Source organism: Salpingoeca rosetta (genome assembly GCF_000188695.1).
Source record: "Salpingoeca rosetta unplaced genomic scaffold supercont1.21, whole genome shotgun sequence".
Taxonomy (NCBI): domain Eukaryota; class Choanoflagellata; order Craspedida; family Salpingoecidae; genus Salpingoeca; species Salpingoeca rosetta.
Genome location: NW_004754913.1, coordinates 833,270 through 858,690, shown reverse-complemented (window position 1 = coordinate 858,690; position 25,421 = coordinate 833,270). Strand labels below are relative to the sequence as shown.

At 55.2% G+C, this 25,421-nt stretch overlaps 7 protein-coding genes across 7 annotated transcripts; 2 read left to right on the top strand and 5 right to left on the bottom strand.

Moving 5' to 3' along the window:
* The first annotated feature begins 1,107 nt into the window (after positions 1-1,107).
* PTSG_08192 (TK protein kinase) lies at positions 1,108-6,205 on the top strand. Its single transcript, XM_004991160.1, has 12 exons — positions 1,108-1,284; positions 1,644-1,781; positions 2,051-2,167; positions 2,434-2,505; positions 2,775-2,908; positions 3,242-3,344; positions 3,594-3,668; positions 3,828-3,912; positions 4,075-4,268; positions 4,547-4,671; positions 4,843-5,146; positions 5,415-6,205. The coding sequence occupies exons 2-12, from the start codon at positions 1,716-1,718 to the stop codon at positions 5,511-5,513; spliced, it is 1,374 nt and encodes a 457-aa protein (XP_004991217.1). The 5' UTR covers positions 1,108-1,284; positions 1,644-1,715; the 3' UTR covers positions 5,514-6,205.
* Positions 6,206-6,300: 95 nt separating this feature from the next.
* PTSG_08191 (uncharacterized protein) lies at positions 6,301-9,675 on the bottom strand. The gene is made up of 7 exons (XM_004991159.1): positions 9,127-9,675; positions 8,813-8,911; positions 8,636-8,677; positions 8,225-8,359; positions 7,998-8,045; positions 7,598-7,695; positions 6,301-7,101 (listed from the first exon to the last, which is right to left on the bottom strand). The coding sequence occupies exons 1-7, from the start codon at positions 9,214-9,216 to the stop codon at positions 6,825-6,827; spliced, it is 789 nt and encodes a 262-aa protein (XP_004991216.1). The 5' UTR covers positions 9,217-9,675; the 3' UTR covers positions 6,301-6,824.
* A 692-nt stretch (positions 9,676-10,367) lies between these two features.
* PTSG_08190 (uncharacterized protein) lies at positions 10,368-15,839 on the bottom strand. Its single transcript, XM_004991158.1, has 14 exons — positions 15,510-15,839; positions 15,077-15,194; positions 14,891-14,945; positions 14,538-14,640; positions 14,259-14,348; positions 13,883-13,962; positions 13,653-13,736; positions 13,360-13,414; positions 13,114-13,161; positions 12,781-12,926; positions 12,265-12,544; positions 11,969-12,112; positions 11,651-11,728; positions 10,368-11,395 (listed from the first exon to the last, which is right to left on the bottom strand). The coding sequence occupies exons 1-14, from the start codon at positions 15,660-15,662 to the stop codon at positions 10,556-10,558; spliced, it is 2,274 nt and encodes a 757-aa protein (XP_004991215.1). The 5' UTR covers positions 15,663-15,839; the 3' UTR covers positions 10,368-10,555.
* Positions 15,840-15,959: 120 nt separating this feature from the next.
* PTSG_08189 (uncharacterized protein) lies at positions 15,960-19,556 on the bottom strand. The gene is made up of 8 exons (XM_004991157.1): positions 19,384-19,556; positions 19,164-19,236; positions 18,167-18,750; positions 17,822-17,920; positions 17,381-17,477; positions 17,081-17,166; positions 16,626-16,840; positions 15,960-16,311 (listed from the first exon to the last, which is right to left on the bottom strand). The coding sequence occupies exons 1-8, from the start codon at positions 19,509-19,511 to the stop codon at positions 16,073-16,075; spliced, it is 1,521 nt and encodes a 506-aa protein (XP_004991214.1). The 5' UTR covers positions 19,512-19,556; the 3' UTR covers positions 15,960-16,072.
* A 329-nt stretch (positions 19,557-19,885) lies between these two features.
* PTSG_08188 (soluble acid invertase) lies at positions 19,886-21,835 on the bottom strand (the record flags this gene model as incomplete). Its single annotated transcript, XM_004991156.1, has 1 exon — positions 19,886-21,835. Exon 1 carries the CDS (start codon positions 21,812-21,814, stop codon positions 19,886-19,888), a length of 1,929 nt encoding a protein of 642 aa, XP_004991213.1. The 5' UTR covers positions 21,815-21,835.
* Positions 21,836-22,053: 218 nt separating this feature from the next.
* On the top strand, positions 22,054-24,001 carry PTSG_08187 (uncharacterized protein). Its single transcript, XM_004991155.1, has one exon. The coding sequence runs from the start codon at positions 22,220-22,222 to the stop codon at positions 23,771-23,773; it is 1,554 nt and encodes a 517-aa protein (XP_004991212.1). The 5' UTR covers positions 22,054-22,219; the 3' UTR covers positions 23,774-24,001.
* Positions 24,002-24,125: 124 nt separating this feature from the next.
* On the bottom strand, positions 24,126-25,351 carry PTSG_08186 (uncharacterized protein). Its single transcript, XM_004991154.1, has 2 exons — positions 24,933-25,351; positions 24,126-24,643 (listed from the first exon to the last, which is right to left on the bottom strand). The coding sequence occupies exons 1-2, from the start codon at positions 25,189-25,191 to the stop codon at positions 24,363-24,365; spliced, it is 540 nt and encodes a 179-aa protein (XP_004991211.1). The 5' UTR covers positions 25,192-25,351; the 3' UTR covers positions 24,126-24,362.
* Between the last annotated feature and the right edge of the window lie 70 nt (positions 25,352-25,421).

The window sequence follows — 25,421 nt, the reverse complement described above, 5'->3', positions numbered from 1 at the left end:
CAGCAACACACGGCTGAAGGAAGGAGCACGCAAGCTGCAACGTGGAGGGCACAGGAGGCAAACCCACGTTCAGCAACAACACAGCACAGGCAAGCAGTGTCGTGTCGTTGCGGCTCACAATCACTTGAGTGATTTGGTCCAAATCAACGGATGGAAACTTGCTGGGCTGCACGCGTTGGCACAGGTCTGAAGAAGAAGAAGGCAACAAGCACTCAAGAAGGCGTTTATCTGCACTGCCACGCAAGCAAGCAAGGCCAAGACACAAGCAGACAGCGATGGTCACGCGTCAGTCAGGCAGTCAGGCAGGCAGGCAAACAAAACTGTGTGTGTTCTGTGCTGTTGCTCTGTGCTGTTGCTCGATTGCTTGTGTGTGGGTGGGGTGGTTGGTGGTTGGTTGGTGTGGGCAGCGCAAGTCGCCCAACTAGAGGTGGTCCGCCAACGGAAAAAATCGCGGGATGTGGTGGTGGGGACAGGAAAGGGTGGCGACACACGCACACACACACGAAAGCAAAAAGCGGTTGTGGTTGGGGATGGTGGTGGGAGTGCAATCACACACCACGTCTCACACACACACCTCAACACGAACCCACCACCATCAAGAAAAAAAAACCCCCGAGCATTCGCGCACACCCAACCAGCACAACACCACACGCAACACACCACACACCAACCACCGGTCCCGCGCAAGCAAGGCAAGGCGAGGCGAGCAAGCAGAAGCTCACCAGGAGAAGGAAGCAGCACGCAGCCGGTCAACGAGGGCGGGAAAGGAAAAAGCGCTCGTGAGCTGCCCAACCGACCTGGCTATCCGCTTTTGGCTGGCTTGGCTGACTGATCGATTTGCTGCAACGTTTGGCTGGTGTTTGCGTGTGTTTGCGTGTGTTTGGCAGTGTTTGAGCGTTACCAGCGGCGGAATTTCAACGGAAGATGTTCGTCATCCGCCACGTTTCGCCACTCAACCCGTGCGCTCGAAATTCGGAACCAGTGGCGGGCGAACCACATGCCCATGCCCATGTTGGCCATATTAGACACCATGAAATTATTGCCGATGTCAGCAAATGCTGGGCGCCTGGACAAATCTGCCAAGATACACATGAATCCTCCTCAACCCGCGCACTGCTTGCGCTTACGGCTCAAAGGTCACAAACAAACCAGACAGACGAAGACGAAGAAGAAGAAGGGCGGAAACAAAACAACACCAGCCAAACAACCCACACAAACAAGCCACACAAAGAGACACCCTCCTCCTTGCCTTGTTTGTGCTCGATTCAAGCGTCCTTGAGAGAGGTGAGTGAGGGACGTAATGAGTGAGGGAGCGGGTTGGGAGGAGGGATGGGTTGATTCCATCTGGCCTCATGTGCATGTGTGTGGTGGGTGTGTTGGTTTTCGTTGGGTGCTCGCGACGTGTGGTGGCTGTGATACGCTCTTCATTTTGTGTGTTTGTCCTTCCTCTCTTGTGCCGTCGTCGTTCTGTTTCTCTCGCGCACGCTGCCTTGCTTGGACATGTGTCTTTGTTATGCCACTGTTGCATGCGCTTGCTCGCACACTCATGGACACTCACGTGCTGTTGTCTGCCACCCCACAAACACGCACACGCACACTCACACATACACACAAACACACGCACGCCTCACAATGGAGAGAAGTCTGTGTTTCCTCCTGTTGAGCGAAACCCCGCAACACCGCAACCCTACCCATTCTCTACAGTTATCGGCACCATGTCCGGCCCTGAACCAGGCACAAAGGTGGTTGCACTCTTTGACTTCAAAGGTGCATCAAAAGAGGTGCGTCCTGGCTGCATGCTGGAGTGCTGTCGTCCCTGGTGTTGTTGTTGTAAAAGTTGCTTCAGTTGTTGTTGTTGTTGTTGTTGTTGTTGTTGTTGTTGTTGTTGTTGTTGTTGTTGTTGTTGTCGTCGTCGTCGTCACACAGTGTCGCTCGCTGCTGCACTCACCTGCGACCCCACAAACTGTTGTCACTGCAGTCACTCACCACTGACCCTTTGTGCTTGTTCACACACACACACACATGTGCTTGTGTGTGCGCGCACATACAGGACTTGCCGTTTCGACGAGGCGAGGCCTTGATTGTGCAGCAATTGTCAGAGGACCCCAACTGGTGGTTTGTCAAGAACTCAAAAGGCAAAAAGGGCATGATCCCGGCCAACTACGTGGTGCGTACACAACCAGGGCGTGCATGTGAGTGAGAGACTGGGTGCCTGTTGGGCGTGGTCGTGTTTCCAACCGAGTGCATGCAGACTTCGTGTGCTTGCGTGGATGTTTGTGTGGATGTACACTAGCTTCTTCCCTGTCTGCGCCCGCTTGTCCTGTTTCGTGCACACACACACACGCTCACACGTACGCACACCTTTGTCCTTGCGCGGTCTTACACGCCACCCTGCCTGCCTGCCGTCATGTGCCATGGCTCGTGCATCTGCAGAATGTACTGGATGACCGCCCAAAGAAAGACACAACCCTTCCGCGCGACGACAAAGGCCAGCTCATCGGCGGCGTAAGTCACCTTCCCGTGTCTGTGTGTGTGTGTGTGTGTGTGTGTGTGTGTGTGTGTGTGTGTGTGTGTGTGTGCGCGCGCGCGCGCCTGTCTGTGCGTCTGTGTCTGTGTCTGTGTCTGTGTCTGCGTGTGTTTGCTCGTGTTGTGCATGGATTCGTCCTTACCCCCCCCCCCCAAGTGACCATCACCGACGCCATTCTCGCAAACACAAACACAAACACGCACACACACAACCCAATCTTCCCCGCCGCTGTGCTGTTGCGCGGCAGCCGATGCCGTGGTTCCATGGGAAGATCTCACGCGACCGGGCAAACCAGATGCTGCTCAAGGCCAAGGCGCCCGATGGCGTGTTCCTCATCAGGGAGTCCACAAACTACCCCGGCGACTACACCCTCTGCGTCAGGTGCGGCGTCGGCAGAGTGCTGGTGCTGTCGTGGAGTGGCTGGTGGTGGCGGAACACACGAAGGAGATAGAGAGAGAGAGAGAGAACGGGGCAATAAGAGGGGAGTGCTGTGTGTGCTGTGAGAGTGAGAGTGAGAGAGTGTGTGTGTGTATAAACGCCGCTGTGTGCATGTGTTTTAGCGAGCAAAGCACAGGCAGGAGTGCTTGGTAGGAAGCGATGTGTGATGCACTGAGAGACAGGGTGGGTGGACATGCTTGTGCCTGTAGCACGCCTTGCCCTTACACTGCAAGTTGTGCTATGCGGCCTTGTGTACATGCATGCATGTGTATGCAGGAGTGGGGTGGACCAGGTGGATCACTATCACATCAAGAGCATCAACGGTCGCATCACCGTTGACGAGGAGTCCACGTTCAGGTCCCTCGACGATCTCATCCAAGTGCGTCTCCACACGCTCCACGCACACAGGAGGGAGAGGCAAAGAGAGAGAGACAGACAGACAGACAGAGAATGCGCTCGCACACGCGCGTACAGCCACTCATACACGCGTGTCACTCGTTTTTTCACACACCCACTCACACGCTGCCATCTTTTCTCGCTCGTGTCACGCCACAACGCTGCCTGCGTATTGCGTGTGTCTTCGTGTGTGTGTGTGTGTGTGTGTGTGTGTGTGTGTGTGTGTGTGCAGCACTACTACAAAGAGGCGGATGGCCTCGCCCACAAGCTCGTCACGCCGCTCGTGCGGGAGGACGGCAAGGAGCTCGTACGTGTCTTGTTGCTGCTGTTCTTGTTCTTGTTCTTGTTCTTGTTCTTGTTCTTGTTCTTACTCTTCGCTTTTGTGTTTCCAGCTGCTGCACTGCACATTGACGACTGCACCCACGCATTCACACACACGCATTCACGTTGCTTGTCGCCGCTTTAGATTGACAAGAAGGCGTTTGAGGCGTACGAGATCAATCCACGCGAACTGTACAAGGGAAAGCTCCTTGGAAGCGGGCAATTCGGCGGTGCGTGTGTGTGTGTCTGTGTGTCTGAACGTGCATGTGTGCATGTGCATCTGTAACCTTGTGTGGGTTTATGTCGCTGCGTTTCTACATGCTGCTTTGTGTCCCGCGTGCTTTCATCTCCCTCACATGACACCCCTGTGCCGTGTGCGTGTGCAATTGCAGAGGTGTATGAGGGCACGTTTCGCGGGGTGAAGGTTGCGATCAAGACGCTGAAGAACATCAACGAGGACGGCCTGCGGGAATTTCTTGCAGAGGCAAATGTGATGATTCAGCTCAAGGACAAGAACCTTGTCTCGCTTATCGGCGTCGTCACAAAGGCTGGCGAGAAGAAGCTTGTCACAGAATTCCTCGAAAAGGTGCCCATGCTTGTGTGTGTGTGTGTGTGTGTGTGTGTGTGTGTGTGTGTGTGTGTGTGTGTGTGTGTGTGTGTAAATCACACCTGTACTTGCCTTACTGTGTGTGTGTGTGTGTGTGTGTGAAAGACGACCCCCCCCCCCTGTGTCGCTTCGCTTCCCCCTTGTTTTGTCTTCTGCTGCTTGTCGAGTTCGTCCGTATTTCTGCACTGGCCAACAGGCACCATCAACGCTCATTATCGCTGCCTTTCTCGCCACCAACCTGTCACCGGCGGCTGCAGGGCAACTTGTTGGACTTCCTGCGCTCGCGTGGCCGCAGCGTCGTCACGCCCAAGATGCAGCACCACTTTACCCGCGACATCTGCAACGGCATGGCTTACCTCGAGAAGCGGAAGGTCGTGCACAGGTACGTCTCCTTGCTCCATGTGCATTGTGTGTGTGTGTGTGTGTCTGCTTTTATGTAAATCTTCCCATCTGTTTTATGGTTGTGGTTTCCTTCTTTGCTTTGTCTCCTCACGCACACGCAACCATACACACAACCACACAACGACACACACGCACGTCTCCCCTTTTGCAGGGATTTGGCGGCGCGCAACGTGCTCATCTCTGCTGACGACGTGGCCAAGGTTGCTGATTTCGGTCTTGCGCGCGTGTCGACGGCCGGCGTTGCGGACCCGGGCAAGCTGCCCATCAAGTGGACGGCGCCCGAGGTGCTGCGACAGAAGGTGTCCACGAGCAAGAGCGACGTGTGGAGCTTTGGCGTCACCGTGTGGGAAATTTACTCGTTTGGCCGCACGCCGTACCCGCGCATGAGCCAGAAGGAGGTGGTGGAGAAGGTTGCAAAGGGATATCGCATGGAGAAGCCCGAGGACTGCCCAGAGGTCAGCCGCCGTCAATGTTTGCGTGTCTTGTGCGCTTTTGGTGGTGTTGGAGTTGTTGATGTTGGAGTTGTTGAGCTTGTGTCCGGATGATCACAGCATGATGATCATGCCCCTGGCATTCATCATCATCATCATCAACAACAACAACAACAACAACAACAACAACAACAACAACAACAACAACAACAACAACAACACTTACCAACCATGGCTTCTTGTTGCTCTTCTTCCCCTGCTGATTCCTGTCCGCTTTCGCTTGCCGCATCAGGTCATCTATGAGATTATGCAAAAGTGCTGGCACATTGAGCCCTTGCAGCGGCCGACGTTCAACAGCCTGAAGAAGACGCTCGCAAAGCGACCGAAATAAAGCCCCTGTTTGGCAATGCCTCCACGTCATTGCCGTGGATTGTGTTTTGCTTTGTGCAGCTATTGGCTTTTGGCTTTGCGTTTGTCGATGTTCATGTTGATGACCCCTTCCCCCTCGCCTTCCTGCCGCTCCCTTGCTGGTCCCTGTTCTCCTCTTCATCATGTGTTTGCTGACTGTCTCTCTCGCATGCCTGCCGGTGCACCCCATCCATGCTTGTGCTCGGCCGCAACCTTCACCGCTGCGTTTTGCTGCAATGATGCTGCTTCTCCTTGTTCTACACACTTCCTATCTGCTTTGCTTTTCTGTTCTGTGCTCGGCTGTCTTCACCCCTCTCTTGATCGCTTTGGCCGTGGCTGTGGCCTTTCTGCTTGTTTGCCTCAGGTTGTCTGCGCGTGTCTGTGTGTGTCTTGTGTCTGTGTGTGTGTGTGTCTCTCTCTCTCTTGTGGCCTTTGCATTGGTGTGCTGTGTGATGTTCAACCCTGCTCCTCCTCCGCCTGCGTGCATCGTTCCGCTGTTGGGTGGAGTTTGTTTGAGAAGGTGCTAGCATCACACCACCGTCTGATTCTTGTTTGTATGCACATACACCAGTCCTCGACAGCCAGCACTGTTATCCACAGAGAGTATGTGTGTGTGTGTGTGTGCCTCTGTGTCTGTGGCTGTGTCTGTGTGTGAATACAGCCAGACGACGTACACCTTGACACAGAAAGAGCTTGCAGCTTCGTCATGCACGACACGCTTGCAGGTGCAAGTGTCAACCCCACTCGCACATGAGGTACGTTGCAATGAACAGGTAAAAATGATTTATCTGGACGTATGTGTGTGTACACACGAAAGCTGAGCTGAGGTTGGATTCGACAAAGAAAAGCAGCACACACACACACACATGTACACTCACATTTACACTCACACAAATTCGAACACATGCGTGTACACACACGCACACACACACACATATGAACACGCATGAACGCAGGCATGTACACTCAAAACACACGTACACGCAAGCACACGCATATCAATTAAACCCGGACCGTAAGCAGTGTACAATCACATGGCACCATGGTACTAGACAAAGCCACACAGCCCGTGCGTGTTGAACACTGTCGAGTGTGGTGAGGGGGGAGGAGGCAGCAGCAGAGCAGTCACAAAAAGCACCAAAGGCAGGACTGACAGGGCTTGGGCGAGGGGAGACTTTGAACATATGGAAGACACATGCAACAAAGACAAACACACTTGCACCTGCACACACGCACAAGCGACTAAATGCACACAAAGAAACATAGACAGACCAAACGCACACACGCACAGAACTCAAGAAGCGTCTCCTTTCTGCTTGTGGCGGCGGGCAGTCTTGGGCGGCTGCGGTTGCTGCTGCTGCTTCTTCTTCTTCTTCTTCGCCTGCAACTTTGCGCGCTTTGCGGGCTGCTCGCCCTTCTTCGTGCCAGCGAGCGTGCGCACGGCGGTGTTGGCTTCCGTCTCTTGAAGCAACTTCTCGGCTTTGGCGCGAGGCACCTTGCCTGTTTCAATGCACTTGAGGCAGTGCCACTCTTTGCCCGGCTCCAACGCCTCTTCTTCGTTCATGCCCATGCTAACACATGAAAATGGTGGCAAGCAAAAAAAAGCGCGTGAGTGTGTGTGTGTGTGAGTGTGTGTGTGTGTGTGTGTGTGTGTGTGTGTGGTATGCGCGAGCGCGAGTTGATCTCAGCGTCGCGAATCGAGCGCGTATGTAACACACGTTGTGAGGGGTACAGTCGAAGCCTTCTGACTTCCATCTGCCGGCGTGATTGGCAAAACGATCTCTAAAGTGTTGTCTGGACCGCTGCTCACGCGATCACGTTTCTATGCAGTCTTAAACTGGCGATCGACGCATGAGGTCGGTCTTGACTCACGACGATGATTTATACACCAGAGGCGTACGTTTTCTTATCGTGGGTTTGACAGTGAAAAGGTCAACTCCTGTGTGTGTGTGTGGGTGTGTCTGTGTGTGTCTGTGTGTGTGAAAACGCGTGTGCATCGACGTGTGATTGTAATGGCACCCAGACACAAGTACACAGGCCATCCACAGAGGCCACCCGAAGGCTCACCATTTCGCGTGGTACCAGGAGTCGCACGAATCGCAGCACACCATCAGCTTGTCTGGGTTGTACGGACGACGGCAGACGCAAAACTTCTTTGGCGGGCGCTGTGTCAGACACGGCAATGTATCGACACGGCATATGGTACGCGGGTGCGTGAATGTGTGTCAGAGTGTGTGTGTGTGTGTGTGTGTGTGTGTGTGTGTGTGTGTGTGTGTGTGTGTGCGTGTGTATGTGTGTCAGTATGTGCGTGTGGAAACTTAGTGCACATGTGTGTGTGTGTGAGTGGATGCACGCACGCAAGCAAAATAAATGGCACAGACGAACGCATGTGTGTATTGGCACAGCAGCACTGTCCCGCGACAATACATGATGAGCCATCAGGATAGCTTTGGCAAGACCAACGTACTGTGATCTTGCGTGTCTTGACGTTGTAGTTTGAGCGCCAGAAAAACGTCTGTCACACAAAGTCAGACGTAAGCGGAGGCTCTGATAAGGCATAACAACGCCTGTGTACACACACACACACACACACACACACACACACACAGGCATGCACATGAACACGAGCGCAATCCACACTGCCACGCTGTCACGGACACACCCATGCCCACGCACAACAGCTCGCTCGCATACCGGGAGTGCCTGCCCGTCCCTGAACACTGCTTGGCCCTTCGCTTGCCTTTCTTCATACTCTGGCATGGGAAGCACGGCGCACAGGCCTTCGACAACACGCGCGCTCACAATGTCTCTGTGGTTGGAGCGAAGCACCTGTGTTTGTTCATGTGCGCATGTTTGTGTGTGTGTGTGTGTTCGTGTGCGCATGTTTGTGTTCGTGTGCGCATGTTTGTGTGTGTGTGTGTGTGTGTGTGTGTGTGTGTGTGTGTGTGTGTGTGTGTGTGTGTGTGTGTGTGTGTGTGTGTGTGTGTGTGTATGTGTGTGTGTGTGTGTATGAGAGAGAACACATGAGAGTGTGTTCGTGAATCGCACAAACCAGAAGCACGCTGCAAAGCACGCTGCATGCACCACAGGCACATGTGCACACACCTCTTCTGCGCCGTGGTGCTCCTGTCGACCACCCGGCAAGTCCTTCAAGAGAGAAGAAGTGTCGTGTGCATGCATGTGAGAGCTGGCGTGTACGTGCGCCACGCAAACAAACCAGCCGGATGCATGCATGCACTCAAGAGCATGCGTGCGCAATCACTAATGCCAGCGTGACAGTACCTCTGGCCTGTAGAACCACTTGAGTTCCACGTACACGTCTCTGTCATTGTTGGTGAACACCCTCACAATGTCTGCAACATACTCCATTGACGATGCGCCCTGGCAAATTGCCGCGGGGCAGTGTGAGGACAGGCGACAGCAGGATCGATGACAGGAAACGGCTTGGCAGGCTCACGGTGCACAAGACCAGCAAACATGAAACGAACGCATTGCACGTACTTGAGCATACACATACGCGCATGCAAACACATGCAAACACATGCAAACGCACATGCACGCACATGCACGCATGCACACGTCAAGGATTGCCGTACCTTCACCAAGATGGTGTCGCCGCAGTTGAAGGTGACATTCCCCAAGTTGAATGAGGAGTACTCCCTGCTGTTCTCTGTGAACTCTGTCATGCTGTTTGCTGCTGCTGTGTGTGCTCTGTTGACGCTTGGTGGGTCCTACTCAATGTGCGTTGCCTTTCATACAACCAGCCAAGAACCTTTTCCTTGCGCGAAGTTGCGTTGCGCCTCTCTGAAGCTGCGAGCCCTGTTGTTGTCGTTGCCTTCCAGTCTCGCGTATGCTGGATGTGCAGGATGTTGTGAGCGTTGCCTTGGCGTTGTGATCGACACTGCTCGATGTCAGCAAGCCGGGGCGGAGAGAGGCGAGGCGGGAACCTTTGCGGTGGGTGGAGGCGTCGTGTAGAAGGCGAAGAGAGAAGTCAGAGGCGCGCGTCACGCTGCTCGAACATGCACGCAGCACCCCCCACAACGTCAACAAACAAGCAAGCAAGCAAAAGAAAGCAAGAAGGTGTCTCGAAACAACAAAAATCCCGCGAACTTTCAAAGAGGAGGTTTGTTGTTGTTTGTTTGTGGCGTTGTTGTTTTGTGGCCAAAGACAACACAACGCAAGAGGACGAGGACTGGCTCGTGTCGCCATACAATGTTAGAATGTTGCCTTGTTTGTTGCATTGTTGTTTTTTTTTTTTCGACCTCTCTACCTCTACAGCTCTACTCTCTGCCTCTCCTCCTGCCATTCCTTTCTAGCAGAGCATTTATTTGTCGACCGTTGAGCCTCAAGCCTCGAGTGGTGCGAACTGAGTCGGTGTACATGGTGGGGTGCACGCAATGATGATCTTTTGCTGATCGTACATAACATACAGCGTCAGTTCATGTAGGTGTCTTGGTGGTAGTTGTTTTTCTCGCTGTAGTTGTCTTCCAAATTCATTCCTCTTCATCCTTGTCCCTTCCAGCTTGCCCCTTCTCCTTTAAACCTTTGAGCTGACATGATTTGAGCATACACGCACAAGGCTGGACGAAAGTGTACAGTCATGAACTTGTTTCCTAGGTCATCACATCATGTCACAACCAGATACTCACACAACACAACACAACAACCTTGTTTGTCGATTCACAAGCGCACTCTCTCACATCGTAGAACGAAAAATCAACAACGAGATGGAGATCGCCGTGACACAGTTGCATGGTGGAACACCGCACGACGAATCTTGTACAGGAGGACAACATTACAGTGTTCTCATTAAATCACTGCTCCTAGCCGCCTTCAACCCGCATCAAGAAGTTTAATGCAGTACATAGCCAAGGGACAGGACTGGTGTGTGTAACACAAACAATCGCATATTCATGTACAAAGCACAACAAGCATGGTCATCTCGCAGCGTGTAGCATATGTAATATTGCCTGAGAACGAACATGCAGTCGAGATCATGTCGCCCCAAAATAGACAACCCTCTCGCTACGCATCACCATCCACGACGGCCAACACATCGCGATGTGCATTACCACCACCACCACCACCACCACCACCACCACCACCACCACGATCAGCAGCTGCCTGCCCTTCATCGCCGTCCTCAGCATGACTTCTCTCAGCACGGGCTCCACCACCACCACCACCATCACCAGTATGTACATCTGCAGCACCCCCACCATCATGCTCGTCAGCACCACCAACACCTGCGCGGCCACCAGGGCCGCCATCACCCGCCTCGTCGTGGCTGGCGTCTGCACCGTCCCCATCACCGCCCTCCTTGAACCTGGCCACATCGTGAACGGCCTGCCGGTCGGCAACCTCAAGCTCACGCTCAAGTTCATGAAGTCGATGCAATATCCCATCGCCACCGCCACCGCCTTCTCCACCACCCGCGTCCTGCCCTCCAGCATCACCACCGTCACCATGTATTCTTGCATCAGCATCCTCTTGTACAGCAACTGGCTGCTGGTGCTGGTGCTGCTGGTGTTGTCCATGTTCGTGTTGCTCCAACACATCAAAGGCGCTCTCCTGTTGTTGGTCAGCTGCCCGCAACGTGACGTGGCCGTGCCGGGCCACTTTGCCCTCTTGATTGCGCCCATCACCGCCCTCAACCACCACGGGACCAAGCACAGGGGACACTGTCGTGCGCCTGCCGTGGGCCGCATTGCCAATGCTGTCGCGGTTGCTGCTGTGTTCTGGCTCACGTGTGCTCTGTCGTGGCGGTTCATCCAGGACTGCAGCCCGCAGCACATCCAGTGAACCCAGCACGCTCCCAGTGGCACCGTGCTGCTGCTGCTGGTCAGCAATCGAGGGGTCCAGCGGCTAACAAAGAGAGAGGAGAGAGAAGGGAGAGGAGGGAAGAGGGAGGAGAGAGGAGGTGGGAAGCACAGAGGACATGGAGTCACATGAGCAAGCCAACACGGACCCAAGCCAGGTGCCGAGTGCCAGGACATACGTGTGTGGATGCATGCATGCATTGCTTGTTTGTGTGTGTGTGTGTGTGTGTGTGTGTGTGTGTGTGTGTGTGTGTGTGTGTGTGTGTGTGTGTGTGTGTGTGTGTGTGTGTGCACGACGCACTTTGGCCTTGTGGTGGTCCACGTCGATGACAGACGCCAGCCCAAGCACACTGCACACCAGGCCAAATGCAAGCAGGCCCTATCCAACCAAAACAACATACGTGAGGGTTGGATATCGATGAACCAGCCAGCAGGCGGACGGAAAGCGGTACAGAGACAGGCACGCAGGTAGAGAGACGAGAGAAGCAGGTAGGCAAACATACAGACAGACAGGGAAACAGACAGACAGACAAACAGACCCACCCACCCCCTACACACATACACACACACACACACACACACACACACACACACACACACACACACACACACAACGCACGATAGCGAGACGGCGGCCCTTCTTGTTGCCCGTGTCCAGCTGCAAGTAGACGAGACCAGGCAGCACAAAAGCAACCATTGTGCCAGCCGTTGCTCCCACAATCGTCAGCGCCGTCTGGATCACAGGGATCGCCAAGGCCGCGCCCTGTGACACACGTGTCCCGCGCAGTGAGCGCATCAACAACAGTGAGTACATTAGCAAGGCATGTGGAATGCGTGCAAGCTCGCAAGACAAGACAGGAGCAGCAGGCATGGCAAGAGGGGGGGGGGGGGTCAAGCGAGCGAGCAGCAACGTACGAGGGCAAGGAACACGATGCAGAAGGTGAGGAACAGGAACGACAATCGTGGCATGAGCGCCGTGACGGACGCCTGCTCCTTGTGCTGGTGGTGGTGGTGTTGCTGATGGGTGTGTTGCTGCTGGTGGTGGTGGCTGTCGTGTGGGTTGCTCGCCGCTGGATCTTCTGAGGAGGTGGAGCGCGTTGGTTTGCGCGGAGAATACTGCGACGACGACGACGACGCGAGCGACGCTGGCTGCGAGGATGATGGGCTGGCGCTTGGAGCAACAGCCATGTACAAGCTGAAAACGATGAGAACAAGAAAGGAAGTAAGGAAGGAAGGAAGGAAGGAAGGAACGAAGCGAGGGTTAAGGTTGGAGGAATGGATGTATCAGCATGTGTTCATGGAGAAGATGCACAGCACATACACATATTGATGCATGCACACACACACACACACACACACATATATATATATATATATATATATATTTATATATATATATATGCACACGCACAGAGTTGACCAAGATAACACCTTTCGCGACAGGGGAAGACGATGAGGGGAAAGCTGACGAGAATGGAGACGGCAAATCCACCGCGCACAATGCTCGAGTGCATGTCATTCAGAACGTTTCCGTCAATGTCGGTGCCGTGAAACGCAACGAACCCGCACACACCCACCTGTAGAAGGAGGAGTGAAGTTGGTAAGAGACATCGTATGTGCGGGCATGTGCATGCATGTGTTGTGCGCTTGCTTGCATGTATGTGTGTGTGAGGGGGGGGGTGTCTGACGTGAAGAAATTCAACATCGCGAATTGCGGATGTGTACATGTCGTGCGCATGCGTGTGCGTGGGTGTATGCACGTACAATGAGGTAGAATGTCAGGTCCAACAAGAGGCCTCCGCGCAGCACGTTCTGTATCGCAGCATGTGGGGTGAAGCCGCAAAACCGGGTGAGTAAGTAAGGAAGTGTACTCAGCACACACACGCACACGCACAGACACACAGACACACACAGACACACAGACACACGCTCTTACGCACGATGAGACACAAGCAGATATGCACGTACACACACACACATGCACACACAGACATGCAGGGGTTACCCCACCTTCATGTGGGTGAGGCTTGGGTTAGGCAAGTGCTGCATGACCATGAAGAGGGAGCTAAAGACGTGTGTGTGTGTGTGTGTGTGGGGGGGGACCGTGAACGCAAGAGGATGGCACATGAGCACAACACGCTGCTGGTGTGAACGTACACGCATTCATCTGCCGCATCACATCCCAGCACAGGCGTCATCCTAAACGAAACCACATACAGAACACACACACACACACACACACACACACACACACACACACAAGAGCAGGCAGGAGCAGCAGCAGAAGCAGTGCCACCACGTACGGTTGTCCGGCAAAGGCGAGGCCGAGGATGGGAACGCAGCCGGGGATCCCAGCAAGGCGCACGAGAGGTGCATTAAACAGCCATCTGCAGCAGTAGCAGCATCATGGGAGTAAGTAAGTGAGTGAGTGAGTGAGTGAGTGAGTGAGTGAGTGGGTGAGTGAGTGGGTGAGTGAGTGAAGGTTGTTTTGTGTGGCTGTGTGGCTATGTGTGTTTGTGTACATGTCACGCACTCGAATGTGAAGAAAGGGCCAGCAGCAAAGACGAAGATGGTGACGCAGAACAGCACATATACGCCGACCGCTATTCGACTCTGCATATGGTGTGAGCATTGGGTGTGGTAGTATTGGTGATTCGACAGCCACAGCAAAGTAGACAGGTAAAGATGACGGCGATATCCGTGCGTGCGTGTGTATGCGTGTGTGTGTGTGTGTGCGTGCGTGTGTATGCGTGTACGTGCGTGCGTGTGTGTATGTGTATGTGTGTGTGTGTGCGTGCGTGCGTGTGTGTGCGTGTGCGTGCGTGTGTATATGTGCTTGTTTTGGTTCTCCACGTGTAAGCGTGAGTGCTTCGGCTGCACGTGCTGTGTTGCTATGTGTCTTGCCTCACCAGTTTGGAGATGGTTTCCACGCTTCGGCTCAAGCAGATGGGAAACACCCAAACTGCAGCAACGGCCGCCATCACCCACGCACGGGAATCCTGCGAGGCCGAGTGGGGTGTGATTGTGTGTGTGTGTGGTGTGTGTGATATTGTGCGGGGTGGTAAAAGGGAACTGACCGCACAGCTGCCCGTGGACAGTGATTGCTACATCGCACGGGATACACTGACAGAGACACACAGACAGACACACAGACACAGACACACAGACAGACACGCGCACGCACGCACCTCGGTGAGGGTCATGTATCCAAGAGCGGCCAGGACGCGGCTGAGCAGGTCCGCTGACACGAGGAAGAAGGCCACAACGATCCCAAACAACTGGCCACTGATACTGCGGTCGTCCAGGTTGAAGACAGTGAAACGTGCCAGACGTGAGTGTTGGCTGCTCGTTTGTTGTGGTGTGAATGGTGAAGCGATGGTCGTAGGCAGGGAAGCAGACACAAAAGCAGGCGGAGAGGCAAACAGAAAGGCAAGTGGAGAGGTGGAGAGGTCGGCATACACAAGCGCACGGATATATACACAAGCGTACAGGCGCACATGAACATACACACACACATGCGCACAACACAAAGACAGCCGACCAGATGTTGGCGATGGTACGGCCTGCTGTTCCAAGGGATTTGAACGCCCTCTCCACTGTGTGGCGAGCAGACAACATGACCAGGCCACAGCACCAGTGATGAGCTGTTGACGTGCTTGTGTTGCCAGCAGGTGCTTTGAGCGAGCTGAGGCATGAAGCCTCAGCTTCATGACGGACTGAAACGTACCGAGATCCTCGTAGGTGACGGTGCGCGTCATGATGGCGCTCATGAGGAGCAGCTCACAGGACTTGATGTTCAGCTTGCACAGCAGAAACGTCAGAACGATACCCAGCACCAGTCCGCACTGCCAACAAGTGAGACAAAGAGGTGGCAATGAGTGCTGGCGGATCGAGGAACGCAGTGCCATGTCGCGTCACTGTAGCGAATACAAGCGTTCACTGGATGGAGCATGTGCTCACTGCAAGATCAAAGTTCAAACACAGACAGACAGACACACGCACATGCACACAGACAGACAGACAGACAGACACACACACACACACACACACACAGACCCACAGACACACATACACACACAGACACAGACAGACAGACAGACAGACAGACAGACAGACAGACACACACACACAGACACACAGACCGTCCAGTGTGCACTCACGCGATCCATGATAAACGGGATGGCGAGGACGGAGACGCCAGCAACGACGTTGGCCATGTTGACGACGGACTTCCAGTCTGTCGCGGATAAGCGCTCGTGTTCGTGGCCGTGCGTGGGCCGCTCCGTCCACACGCGATGCGCAGGGTTGAGCATCGTGCCGACGGCAGCAGCAGCAGTGGCTACGGCGGCGGCAGGCAGCAGCAGCGACAGCGATGTGACGATGGTTGAAAGTGGAGGAACAGCAGTGACGGTTGTGGAGTGGTGCAGGAGTGGTGGTTGAAGAATCGGCTTTTGCCTCTTGTTGTTTGTTGTCCTTCCTCCACACCTCCACAAACCACCAAACCAAAAAAAAACAAAACAAAGGGCATTGCTGGTTTGAGTGGATTGCGATTGTGCAATCGCCCTTTCTCGATTCCTGTGCTCTCTCCTCTGTGTCACATCACACCCATATCACGGATTGAGAGTCGTTTACTTCGGCACAGCACTGGGAGTGGTCAGGCAAGTGCCTGCATGCAACAGCCCAGGCGCAACCCCGATGGATGGGTTTCTGGCAACTTGTAGTGCTATTGCGGTGCTGGCTGCGGGTGTGTGGCTGCGGGCGACGATGTGGGCGGCGGGGGCACGCGCGCAAGCAGCTCCTCCAGCACGTCCTTCACCTTGGATGCGTTGCGCGTGCGGCTGCGTTGCTGGGCGTGCTGCTCCGCTGCTGCTGTCAGGATGGCTGTCACGGCTGCGTGCAGGGATGGCATTGCATGCACCCGCCCAACATCCACCAACTCATCCACCATTGCTGCCACGCGGTCTGAGGCGAGCGAGCGAGAAAATGAGTGTGTATGTATGAGTGAGTGTGTATGCGTGTGTATGCGTGTGTATGAGTGAGTGTGAGTGAGTGTGTGAGTGAGTGAGTGAGTGAGTGAGTGAGTGAGTGAGTGAGTGAGTCAGTGAGTGAGCGTGTTAGTGAGTGAGTCAGTGAGTGAGTGCGTTTGAGTGAGTGAGTGAGTGAGTGAGTGAGTGAGTGTCAGTCTGACCGCGTGCATGCCCCTAGTGTGTACCCGAGTTGCTGATTCGAGCCATCACAACCAGCAACTACCCAAAGCCCATACACAACCGAATCACCTGCTTGCTGCGGAAGACCGGCGCACGCTTCTCGCAATCCCCGCAGCGCCGATGACAGCGCCGTGGGAGATGTTGGGTGCAGTGGTTGCATCCCTGATGCGGTGGCGGCGAGGAAACTTGGCGGTGGCGACCGGCCCTCGCGCTCTGCGCCTTCAACCTTCGCCTGCTGCTGCTGCTGCTGCTGCTGTCCGTTGGTTGACGTTGCGCCAGTTCCCCTGCACGCAAATATGAAGCAGAGCACGCGTGGCGTATGTGTGTGTGTGAAAACGAGTATGGGAGAATCAAAGCTGCAGGCATGCACTGCAAGCATGCGCTGCGCACACACTTACACGCTCATGCGCTCGTTTACGAATAGACACACAGACGCACACAGACACAGGCACACATACAAACTGACACCCGCACACACGCAGACACAAACACAGACACAAACACATCCACACACGTAAACTCACGTGGCGCCAGAGTACATAGAGAGCAGCTGTTGGGCTGCGGGCGTGTGTTGTTCGTCAGCAAGGACAGACATGACGAAGCTGGGCTCCTGCGGTGGATGCGGGAGAGATGAGGAGAGGATACAAGAGCGTATGCACGAGACGGGGAGGCTGCAGAGAGAACAAGGACAGAACAGGAAATCACGGAAATCACGGAGGAGAGTAAACACCAATTCACACAAACATAACACACACATGCAAACACAAGCATGCATACACATGCAGACACAAGCATGCATACAAGTGCGCGTTGCTGCAACGAACCGCCTGTGTTTGTGGAATGTAGTCCGCTGGAAGGGAGAGGATGCCGACCGAGGGACCGAGGGCAACAATCGCAACAACATCGCGCTGGTGGCAGGCCCTGAAATCCCACACAAACGCACAGCACATACATGTGAGCGCAAAGGTTAGAGCAAAGAATGAAGCACTAGCACACCTCTCATCTACATCATGTTAACACGCACACGCACACGGACACACACACACACGGACACACACACACACACACGCACACGGACACACACACACACACACACACACACACACACACACACACACGGACACACACACACACACACACACACACACACACACACACACACACACAAACACACACACACACACGGACACACACAAACACACACAAACACACACACACAGACGCATAGACGCACACACACACACACATTCTCTCCCCGCACGCACTCTGCAAGGAGGTGGAAGGTGTGGCGAGAGTGTTCGCTGTCTTGGGCGTTGGCGGACGGAAGAAGGTAGATGCCTGTGGACCACTCAACCTGGGGCATCCTGCAGCATGATGGCAGTGCACGAGTGCACGCAACCATTTGCGCACAGAGCACAGCGAGTGGAGGGAGAGCATGGAAGAGTGTGAGGTGATAAGGAGCAACGACACCCATGGGTGAGCACACGCAAAGACACAGAGATACACACAGCTACGCAGATACACACACAGCACATGCACACAACACAACACAACACAACACGCCCAATCACATGCACTCACACCCCCACCCCCACAGACAGAGAACTGACATGAAGGCGCGTTGTGCGGTGAATCCGAGGATCTGGAGGAGCGAGAGCTGGCGCAGCTGCAGCGCGAGTGTTGGTGGTGCTGTGGTTGGCGGCGGATATGGCGCAACGCTGCACATGAGGCTGCCAAGCATGAGTTGCCACCTGACGTTTTCGACGTGCAAAAACAGGTTGGGCAGCAGTTGCCGAAGCAACGTGTCTTGCTGCCAGATACTTGGGGCGCGCTTGAGCTGGGTGTACGTGCTTGCCAGGTCAAGGCGTGTCATGGTACCGCCAAAGACGTTGCATTCTCTGGCAATGGCTTCGTCGCTGAGCGCGTGTGGGGAAGCCGAGTTTGTGCGGTGGCCAAATGACAGCAGCACCACATGTGGCCGTGCTGTGCTGGCACCGAGGCCGCGGCTGGTGCTCTGACACGAACTCCGCGATGGTGCGGTTGTATCTGTGACAGCCTCGCTGGGGCCATCAGCAAACCAGGTCGACGGCACGGTGCTGGCCAGCAAGACGACGTCGCCACTGTGACCAACGTATTCGGAGAGGGCCTGGAATGACCCTAGCTTGGCTTTCTCAGTGGATGCGCCTTCCGATCGCTGGAAACGGGGTTCAAGGCCAATGCGCGTGCGTGCATGTATGTGTGAGTGATGTGTGTGATGTGTGGGTGTGTGACGCGTGTGATGTGAGAGAGAGTGTGTGTGTGTTGTGTGATGTGTGTGATGTGAGAGAGAGTGTGTGTGATGTGTGTGTATGATGTGTGTGTGATGTGCGTGTATGATGTGTGTGTGTGATGTGTGTGATGTGCGTGAGTAAATGAGGTGCGTGAGTAAATGAGGTGCGTGTGTGTGTGTGTGTGCGTGATGTGTGTGTGTGTGTGAACAGCAAGCGTACGATGCGATGCGCTTGGATCCAACAACACAACAACACATGGAAGTGCACGTCAGTATGAACCACTGCCTCCTCCCATGCATCATCAGCAGGGGTTTCCCCTTTGCAGCCCGTGACATACGTCGATGACGTGCTTGACAAGATCGCTAGTTGATGTCTCTGGAGCTTGTGTACGTTTCAGCACCACGCGATCCCTGTCGTACACGCAATAAACATGCATGCGTGTGTGTGCATGCACATGGGTCATGTAAGCCATATGGCATGCTATTGGCAACGGGAGCAAGAAATAACAAGGAGGAGAGATCAAGCAATAAGCAATCCTCTTTTGGGAGGAGACGTACTTGCAGGAGAAATGGACGGGGACAAGGGGTGCGGCTGCAGCGATGCTGTTCAACAACGCCGCGCACAGCTCCCGCGCCTGTGTCCGCCCAACATCCTGCTCTTGAAGCCGCACAACCACAGCAACCATTTTGGGCGAGCGGTTGTAGAATGTTTATTGGAGATGTTGCAAATCGTCTACAAGTCAGTGACATGAAACTGCTGTCTGTTGTTTGTGTGTCTATCTCCTCTGGTTGCATCTGTTGGCTTCCGCCTTGGCTCTCTTTCACACACACACACACACACACACACACACACACACACACACACACACACACACACACACACACACACACACACACACACACACACACACACACACACACACACACACACACCTCTCTCTCTCTTCCACACACGCACAAACACACACACTCATCCCTTCAGTTGTAACAAAGTGACATTGGTCTAACAGGCATGACGGCACGACGAGTGCACGTGTGGTGAATGGTGTCCTTCGTGCGTCTATGGTGACGTCGCGGTGGCGAGGACGTCGTCTGGGGAGACCCAGATGCTGTTGACGTGCCAGACCTTGGCCGAGGTGAAGGTGACGGTAGCGTTCTTGGCAAAGGTGCTGATCCCTGCCTGTGGGGCCTGGCCAAGCAGCTTGGATGTCATGGCCACCCGCCCGTCCATCCAGTATGCCTCAATGAACGTGTTGTCCGTGAACACGCGCACCTCGATTGTGTCGTCGCTGGGCAGCAGGCGCAGCTCCGCCTCCAGCGGCGCTGTCGGTGCCGGCCGCGGCGTGCGCACCCCCGAGGTGCACGTTGGGTTTTGCGGATTGTATGTCCACCCGCTGGCGTACTTCTGGCAGCAGGCTGCGTACAGTGGCCCACGCAAGACGTAGGTCCACGCGGCGCACTGCGGGTTGTCGAGGCACACCTTCTGGCACACGCGTGGGTCTGTGTAGTTGACGTTGGTGACGTTGAAGTCGCCCGAGGGCAGGTCGGTGTGCTGCATGTACGTGCCCAGGATTGGGGGCGGCAGCGGGGTATCGCCGGCGCTGATGCCGACCACCGCTGACGTGTTGCCGGTGGCCTGGTCCACCTCCACCTCCACATACACGCGCGTGCGCGGGGCGGAGGGGTCCTGGCTAGTCATGACGTCGACGCCAAAGGTGCACGTGGTGTTTGGGCGGCGGAAGACGACGACCACCTCGGACTGGTTGCCGCGCGTGTTGGACCACTCGCCCAGGTACACCTGGCCGTTGGCTGGGATGGCGGTGGGCTTGCTGACGGAGGCAAGCACGGCGCCGCGCAGCTGCTTCTGCTCCTCCACGGGCGAGTGCATGAGCTGCTTGAGGGTCGGGTGCCAGGTGACGTGGCGTGGAAGCGACTGCGTGGACGCGGGCGGGACGGTGGCCCAGCCAAAGTTGATGCGGCGGTCCTTGACGGGGTCGTAAAAATCCTTGGACGCATAGAAGTCGCCGTGATCAATCATGACCTGCTCGAAGCTGTACCCGGGCGTGGCCTGCCACGTGCCCGTGTGCCCTGGGGCTGCGTCCGTGTACGTGCCCACCTGCATCCAGTCCTTGCCCTCGTGCGAGGACTTGTGCACATGCGTCGGCAAGTTGTTGTTGTTGTTGTTGTTGTTGTTGTTGTTGTTGTTGTTGTTGTTGTTGTTGCATGTGCCAGGGTAGAGCTTGGGGAGGGGGAACAAGGAAGGGCACTCGCCCTGTGGAAACTGGGACTTGCCCACAGTGTACCACTCGCGAAAGTCGATGGAGCCGTAGACGACGCCGTCGTACGTGGTGAGGCGCCACTCGCCGTAGGAGGTCTTCCAGGCGGTGCTGGGGTCGCGCTGGGTGTTGTTGACAATGGGGTTGTAGGCGGGCTTTGTCCAGTTGGTGTAGAGCGGGTCGCTGGCGTTTGCGGGCACGGCAATGGCCAGGAGGGTGCCGGTCTCGCAGTTTGGGTACTCCTTCTTGAAGCACAGGCCCGGGTACACGATGACGGGCTTGCCGTCGACGATGGTTGCTGACCCCGTGTAGATGGCGTTGCGGTCGTAAGGCTTGTCGTTCCAGATGGCGACGGGGAGGTGTGCCCAGTGCACAAAGTCGCGGGAGACGGCGTGCCCCCAGTCCGGCCCGTTGCCCGGGTCGATGGCCAGGTGGTCCTGGTAGAAGAGGTGGTACAGCTTGTGCACGGGGTCGTAGAAAGGGCCGTTTGGGTCGTTCTCACCGCAGGTGGGGTCCATGACGTGGAACTTTGGCGCGTCCTTGAACGCTGGGCCGCATCGCTGGTGCGTGGGCCCACACGGTCCTCCCTCGCACTTGGATGCCGCCACTGGTCTGCTCAGCGTTGCCAGTGAGCACAACACCACCAGCCAGACCATCACCACCATCATCATCGCTGTCTGTGTTGTTGTTGTGCACGAATGTAAACATAACATAAACTATTCTGCATTGTGATTCCACGCACATTTATGAATTGATCGTTTTTCGCTGACTCATCGCTTTTTCGATCTGACGTGGCGCTTGGTGTGCGTCTATTTTCTGCCGCAAGCAAGCAAGCAAGAAGCAAGCCCCTGCAATGACGGTGGCTGACGCATTGATGAGCAGCGACGTCAAACGACAACAACAACCCCACCCAGCCAGCTAGCCAGCCGGTGTGTGCGTCATTTTTTTCCAATCGACGAACAAACAAACAAACAAACCCACCACCACATACCCCGTTTGTGACTCTCTTGTTGCGTCTCCTCTATCTCTCCTCTCTCTCCCTCCTCTCTCTCCTTTTGAACACCTCCCCCCCCCCGCCTCTACCCACCAGCATCTCACACGTTGCACCGGCGTGAGGCATGCCGCGGGGCCGCATGTTTCCTGCCGCCGTTGCGCGGGAACGCCGGCGAGAGAGCAACCGCAAGTCCCAACGCAACCGCAGGCAGAAGCAGAAGGAGCGCGAGGCGTTTATGCAAACAACGCTGGACTCGCTTAAGGAGGAGAACGAGGGCCTGTCGTCGCGCGCAGAGCGCTTGGAACGGCAACAGCTCGGCTTGAAGCGCCGCATCGCCCTCATCCAGGACGCCCTGCTCATGGCCTCCAACACAAGCACAAACACAAACACAACCACAAACACAACCACAACCACAAACACACACAACAACAACACAAACAGCGTCAGCAATGATGATGTGGTGGCGCCCGAGATTGGTGTGCAGCAGAGCAAACAACAGGATTGCGCCATGAACCTGGGCGAGGATATCCAAGACGCAAACACAAGCAGCGACAAGAACAACCACGCGTGTTCTGCGGAGGCCGACAGCCCCGCGTCTCAGGAGTCGTCGCCATCGCCTCTGCTGGCGTCTCTGTCGTCCTTGTTTGGCCTCAACAACGACCAACAAGCACAAGGAGGCATCATGCAACAACAACAACAACAACAACAACAAGCACAAGCAGGCATCATGCAACAACAACAAACACAAGCACAACAAGGTCAGCCATCAGCGTCGTCGCCGCTGGCTGCATTGTCGTCGTTCCTGGCGACAGGCTCGTCCACATCTGCGATGTCCGGTTTGCAACCGGCGGGCCTGCCTGCCTTGACGACGATTTTGCTGCTCTTGACGACCTGGGCGACCTTGGGTCCGATGCATGGCGGGGTCTTGAGCGGGGCCTCAGCAACACAGACCCTGCCTTCGACCTTTGCGATGGACACGCTCTTCCACCTTCCCCCTTCTTCACAGCCTCAGCAAGCGACGATGGCAACGACAGCATGTGGCGGTGCACAACACCCGCTCCCCAGCAACAGCAACAGCCACAGTCACAGTCACAGCCAGGCGCCAGCGGGGCCAGCTTCAGCGACAACGCATGCAGCGACAAGTGGTGGGTTGAAGCAGGCAACTGCGGCGGCGGCGACGACGACGCCCTCGTTGCCCTTCTCAATGGAGGAGATGACGGCTGTGGCGGAGACATTAGCTCACCAAGCGACACAGGCTCCTCTCCTCGCCCCACAACAACCCCCATCGCCGCAGACGGCCCAGAACTGTCATGGCAGTGGTGGTGATGATGAGGATGCTCACGGCCGTGTTGCTGATGACAATGACATTGACGATGACGATGATGTTGAGGATGTTGAGGATGCTGAGGGTGCAGCGGTGATCGGCGAGATGAATGGAGAAGGTGCAGGGCATGCACGGGAGGCAGCAGCAACAGCAGCAACAGCAGCAGAGGCGACGGCATCCCAGCGCCATCTGGCTGCAACAAACTTTGTGGTGCAGTCGTTGCTGACGGGCGTGCTGCGGCAGATGACGCCACATGTCCTGGCCCACGTGGTTCACGAGCAGCAGCAACAACAACAGCAGCAGCAACAGCAGCAACAATCGTTGCCTGCTTCCTCTTCTGTTGCAGCGTTTTGAGAGCGCGACTTTGTGGGGAAGGGCGTGTTGTGGTTGAAACATTTGTTTGTTGCCTGCGTGTGTGTGTGCGTTTGAAGTGTTGAAGGCATGCGCTTGTTACTTTCTTCTTCTTCTTTTCCTTCCGCTTAAGCAGACGCAGGAACAGAGCGTGGTGTGCGAGAGTAGTGGTGGTGGTGTATTTGGTTCTCATGCTGGCAACGGCTTCTTTAATGAAACGAAATGAAAAGGTTCGTGAAGGAAGGAGGAGGAGAGGAGAAAGGAAAGAAAGAGAAAAAGGAAGGAGAAAACAGACAGGCTTGCATGATGCAGCACGCAGTGTCGTGCATGTATGGTGGCATGCATGGTTGCGTGGAGAAGGAAAAAAAAAAACCTAAACGGGGGGGGGGGGGGGTGTCATGCAAGCGAGGGAGGTCATGTAACGTAACATAACGTAACGCACCGTGTCAGCGGAGGAAAAGTGGAAGGAGAACACCAGCAGGCACGGGAAGCAACGCGTGTGCGTGCCAGTGAAGTGGGAAGAAAACACAAGAACGAGGGTCACTCCCTTGTCTCTTACCCACTCCTTCAAGCGTCGGCGGTGAAGATTGGGCTACTGCTTGGTCTCCTTGTCTGCGTTGGCCTTGTCGTTGGCGGTGCCCTCCTTTGCGCCCTCCTCGTCTGGGGACTCTGGCAGGGTATCCACTTCAAAGAGGCCGCTGAAGCTCCAGCGGATGCCGAGCTCGTCCACCAGACAGCCGTAGTGGCCTCCCCAATGCTGCTTTTTCAGCTCCGTGACCACCGTGCAGCCGTTGGCCAGCGCACGCTTCCATGCAGGGTACAGCTTGTCCTCCTCAAACGACAAAAACAGGTTCATCGTCTTCACCGCAGTGGCTACGGAACAAAGATGAACCAGGAGGAAAGAAGCGGTGGTGTATTTGTGTGTGTGTGTGTGTGTGTGTGTGTGTGTGTGTGTGTGTGTGTGTGTGTGTGTGTGTGTGTGTGTGTGTGAAAGCAGTCTTTGACTGGCCAGGGCAGCACAACCAAAGATCGATATCACACTACACCACACACACACACTACACAACACATACACAATCATACAACACATCACACACTACACAACACCCACCCACCCACATACGCACAACACAACACCCACGCACAATCAATAACAACGCACATTCGGGCGCCTTGCTTTCGGTGTCAAAATAGTCGTCCATGAGGAAGATCCATGCGCCGTTGGCAAACTTGACGGCGCAGTGCACGCATTTCCCAGAGTCGTCCCGATAGGGCCCAAACTTGACCGTGGCACCAAATGCTGCCTTGTACAGCTCGATGGCCTTGTCCACGTTCCCCACGCAAATCTCAGGCGTCACCTTGGGGCTCTTCTCCAGCATGGCCTGCGTCGTCTTGGCCTTCTTCGCCTCCTGCTCAGACATGATGCTGATATGCTGGTGGGCTGGGTGGTAGGGTACAGAGGGGGGAACAACAAGCAAGCAAGGCAAGAAGGCAAGGCAACAACAACAAGGGAAGAGGAAGGAACGTGTTCTGGCAGTCCAGTGGCAAAGTGAGAGTGAACGTGTTTGTGCGAGACTCTTGATTGCTTGCTTGCTTGCTTGCAGGCTTTCTTTTGTTTTCGTCTTCGTCCTTGCAGGAAGGACCTTGCAGG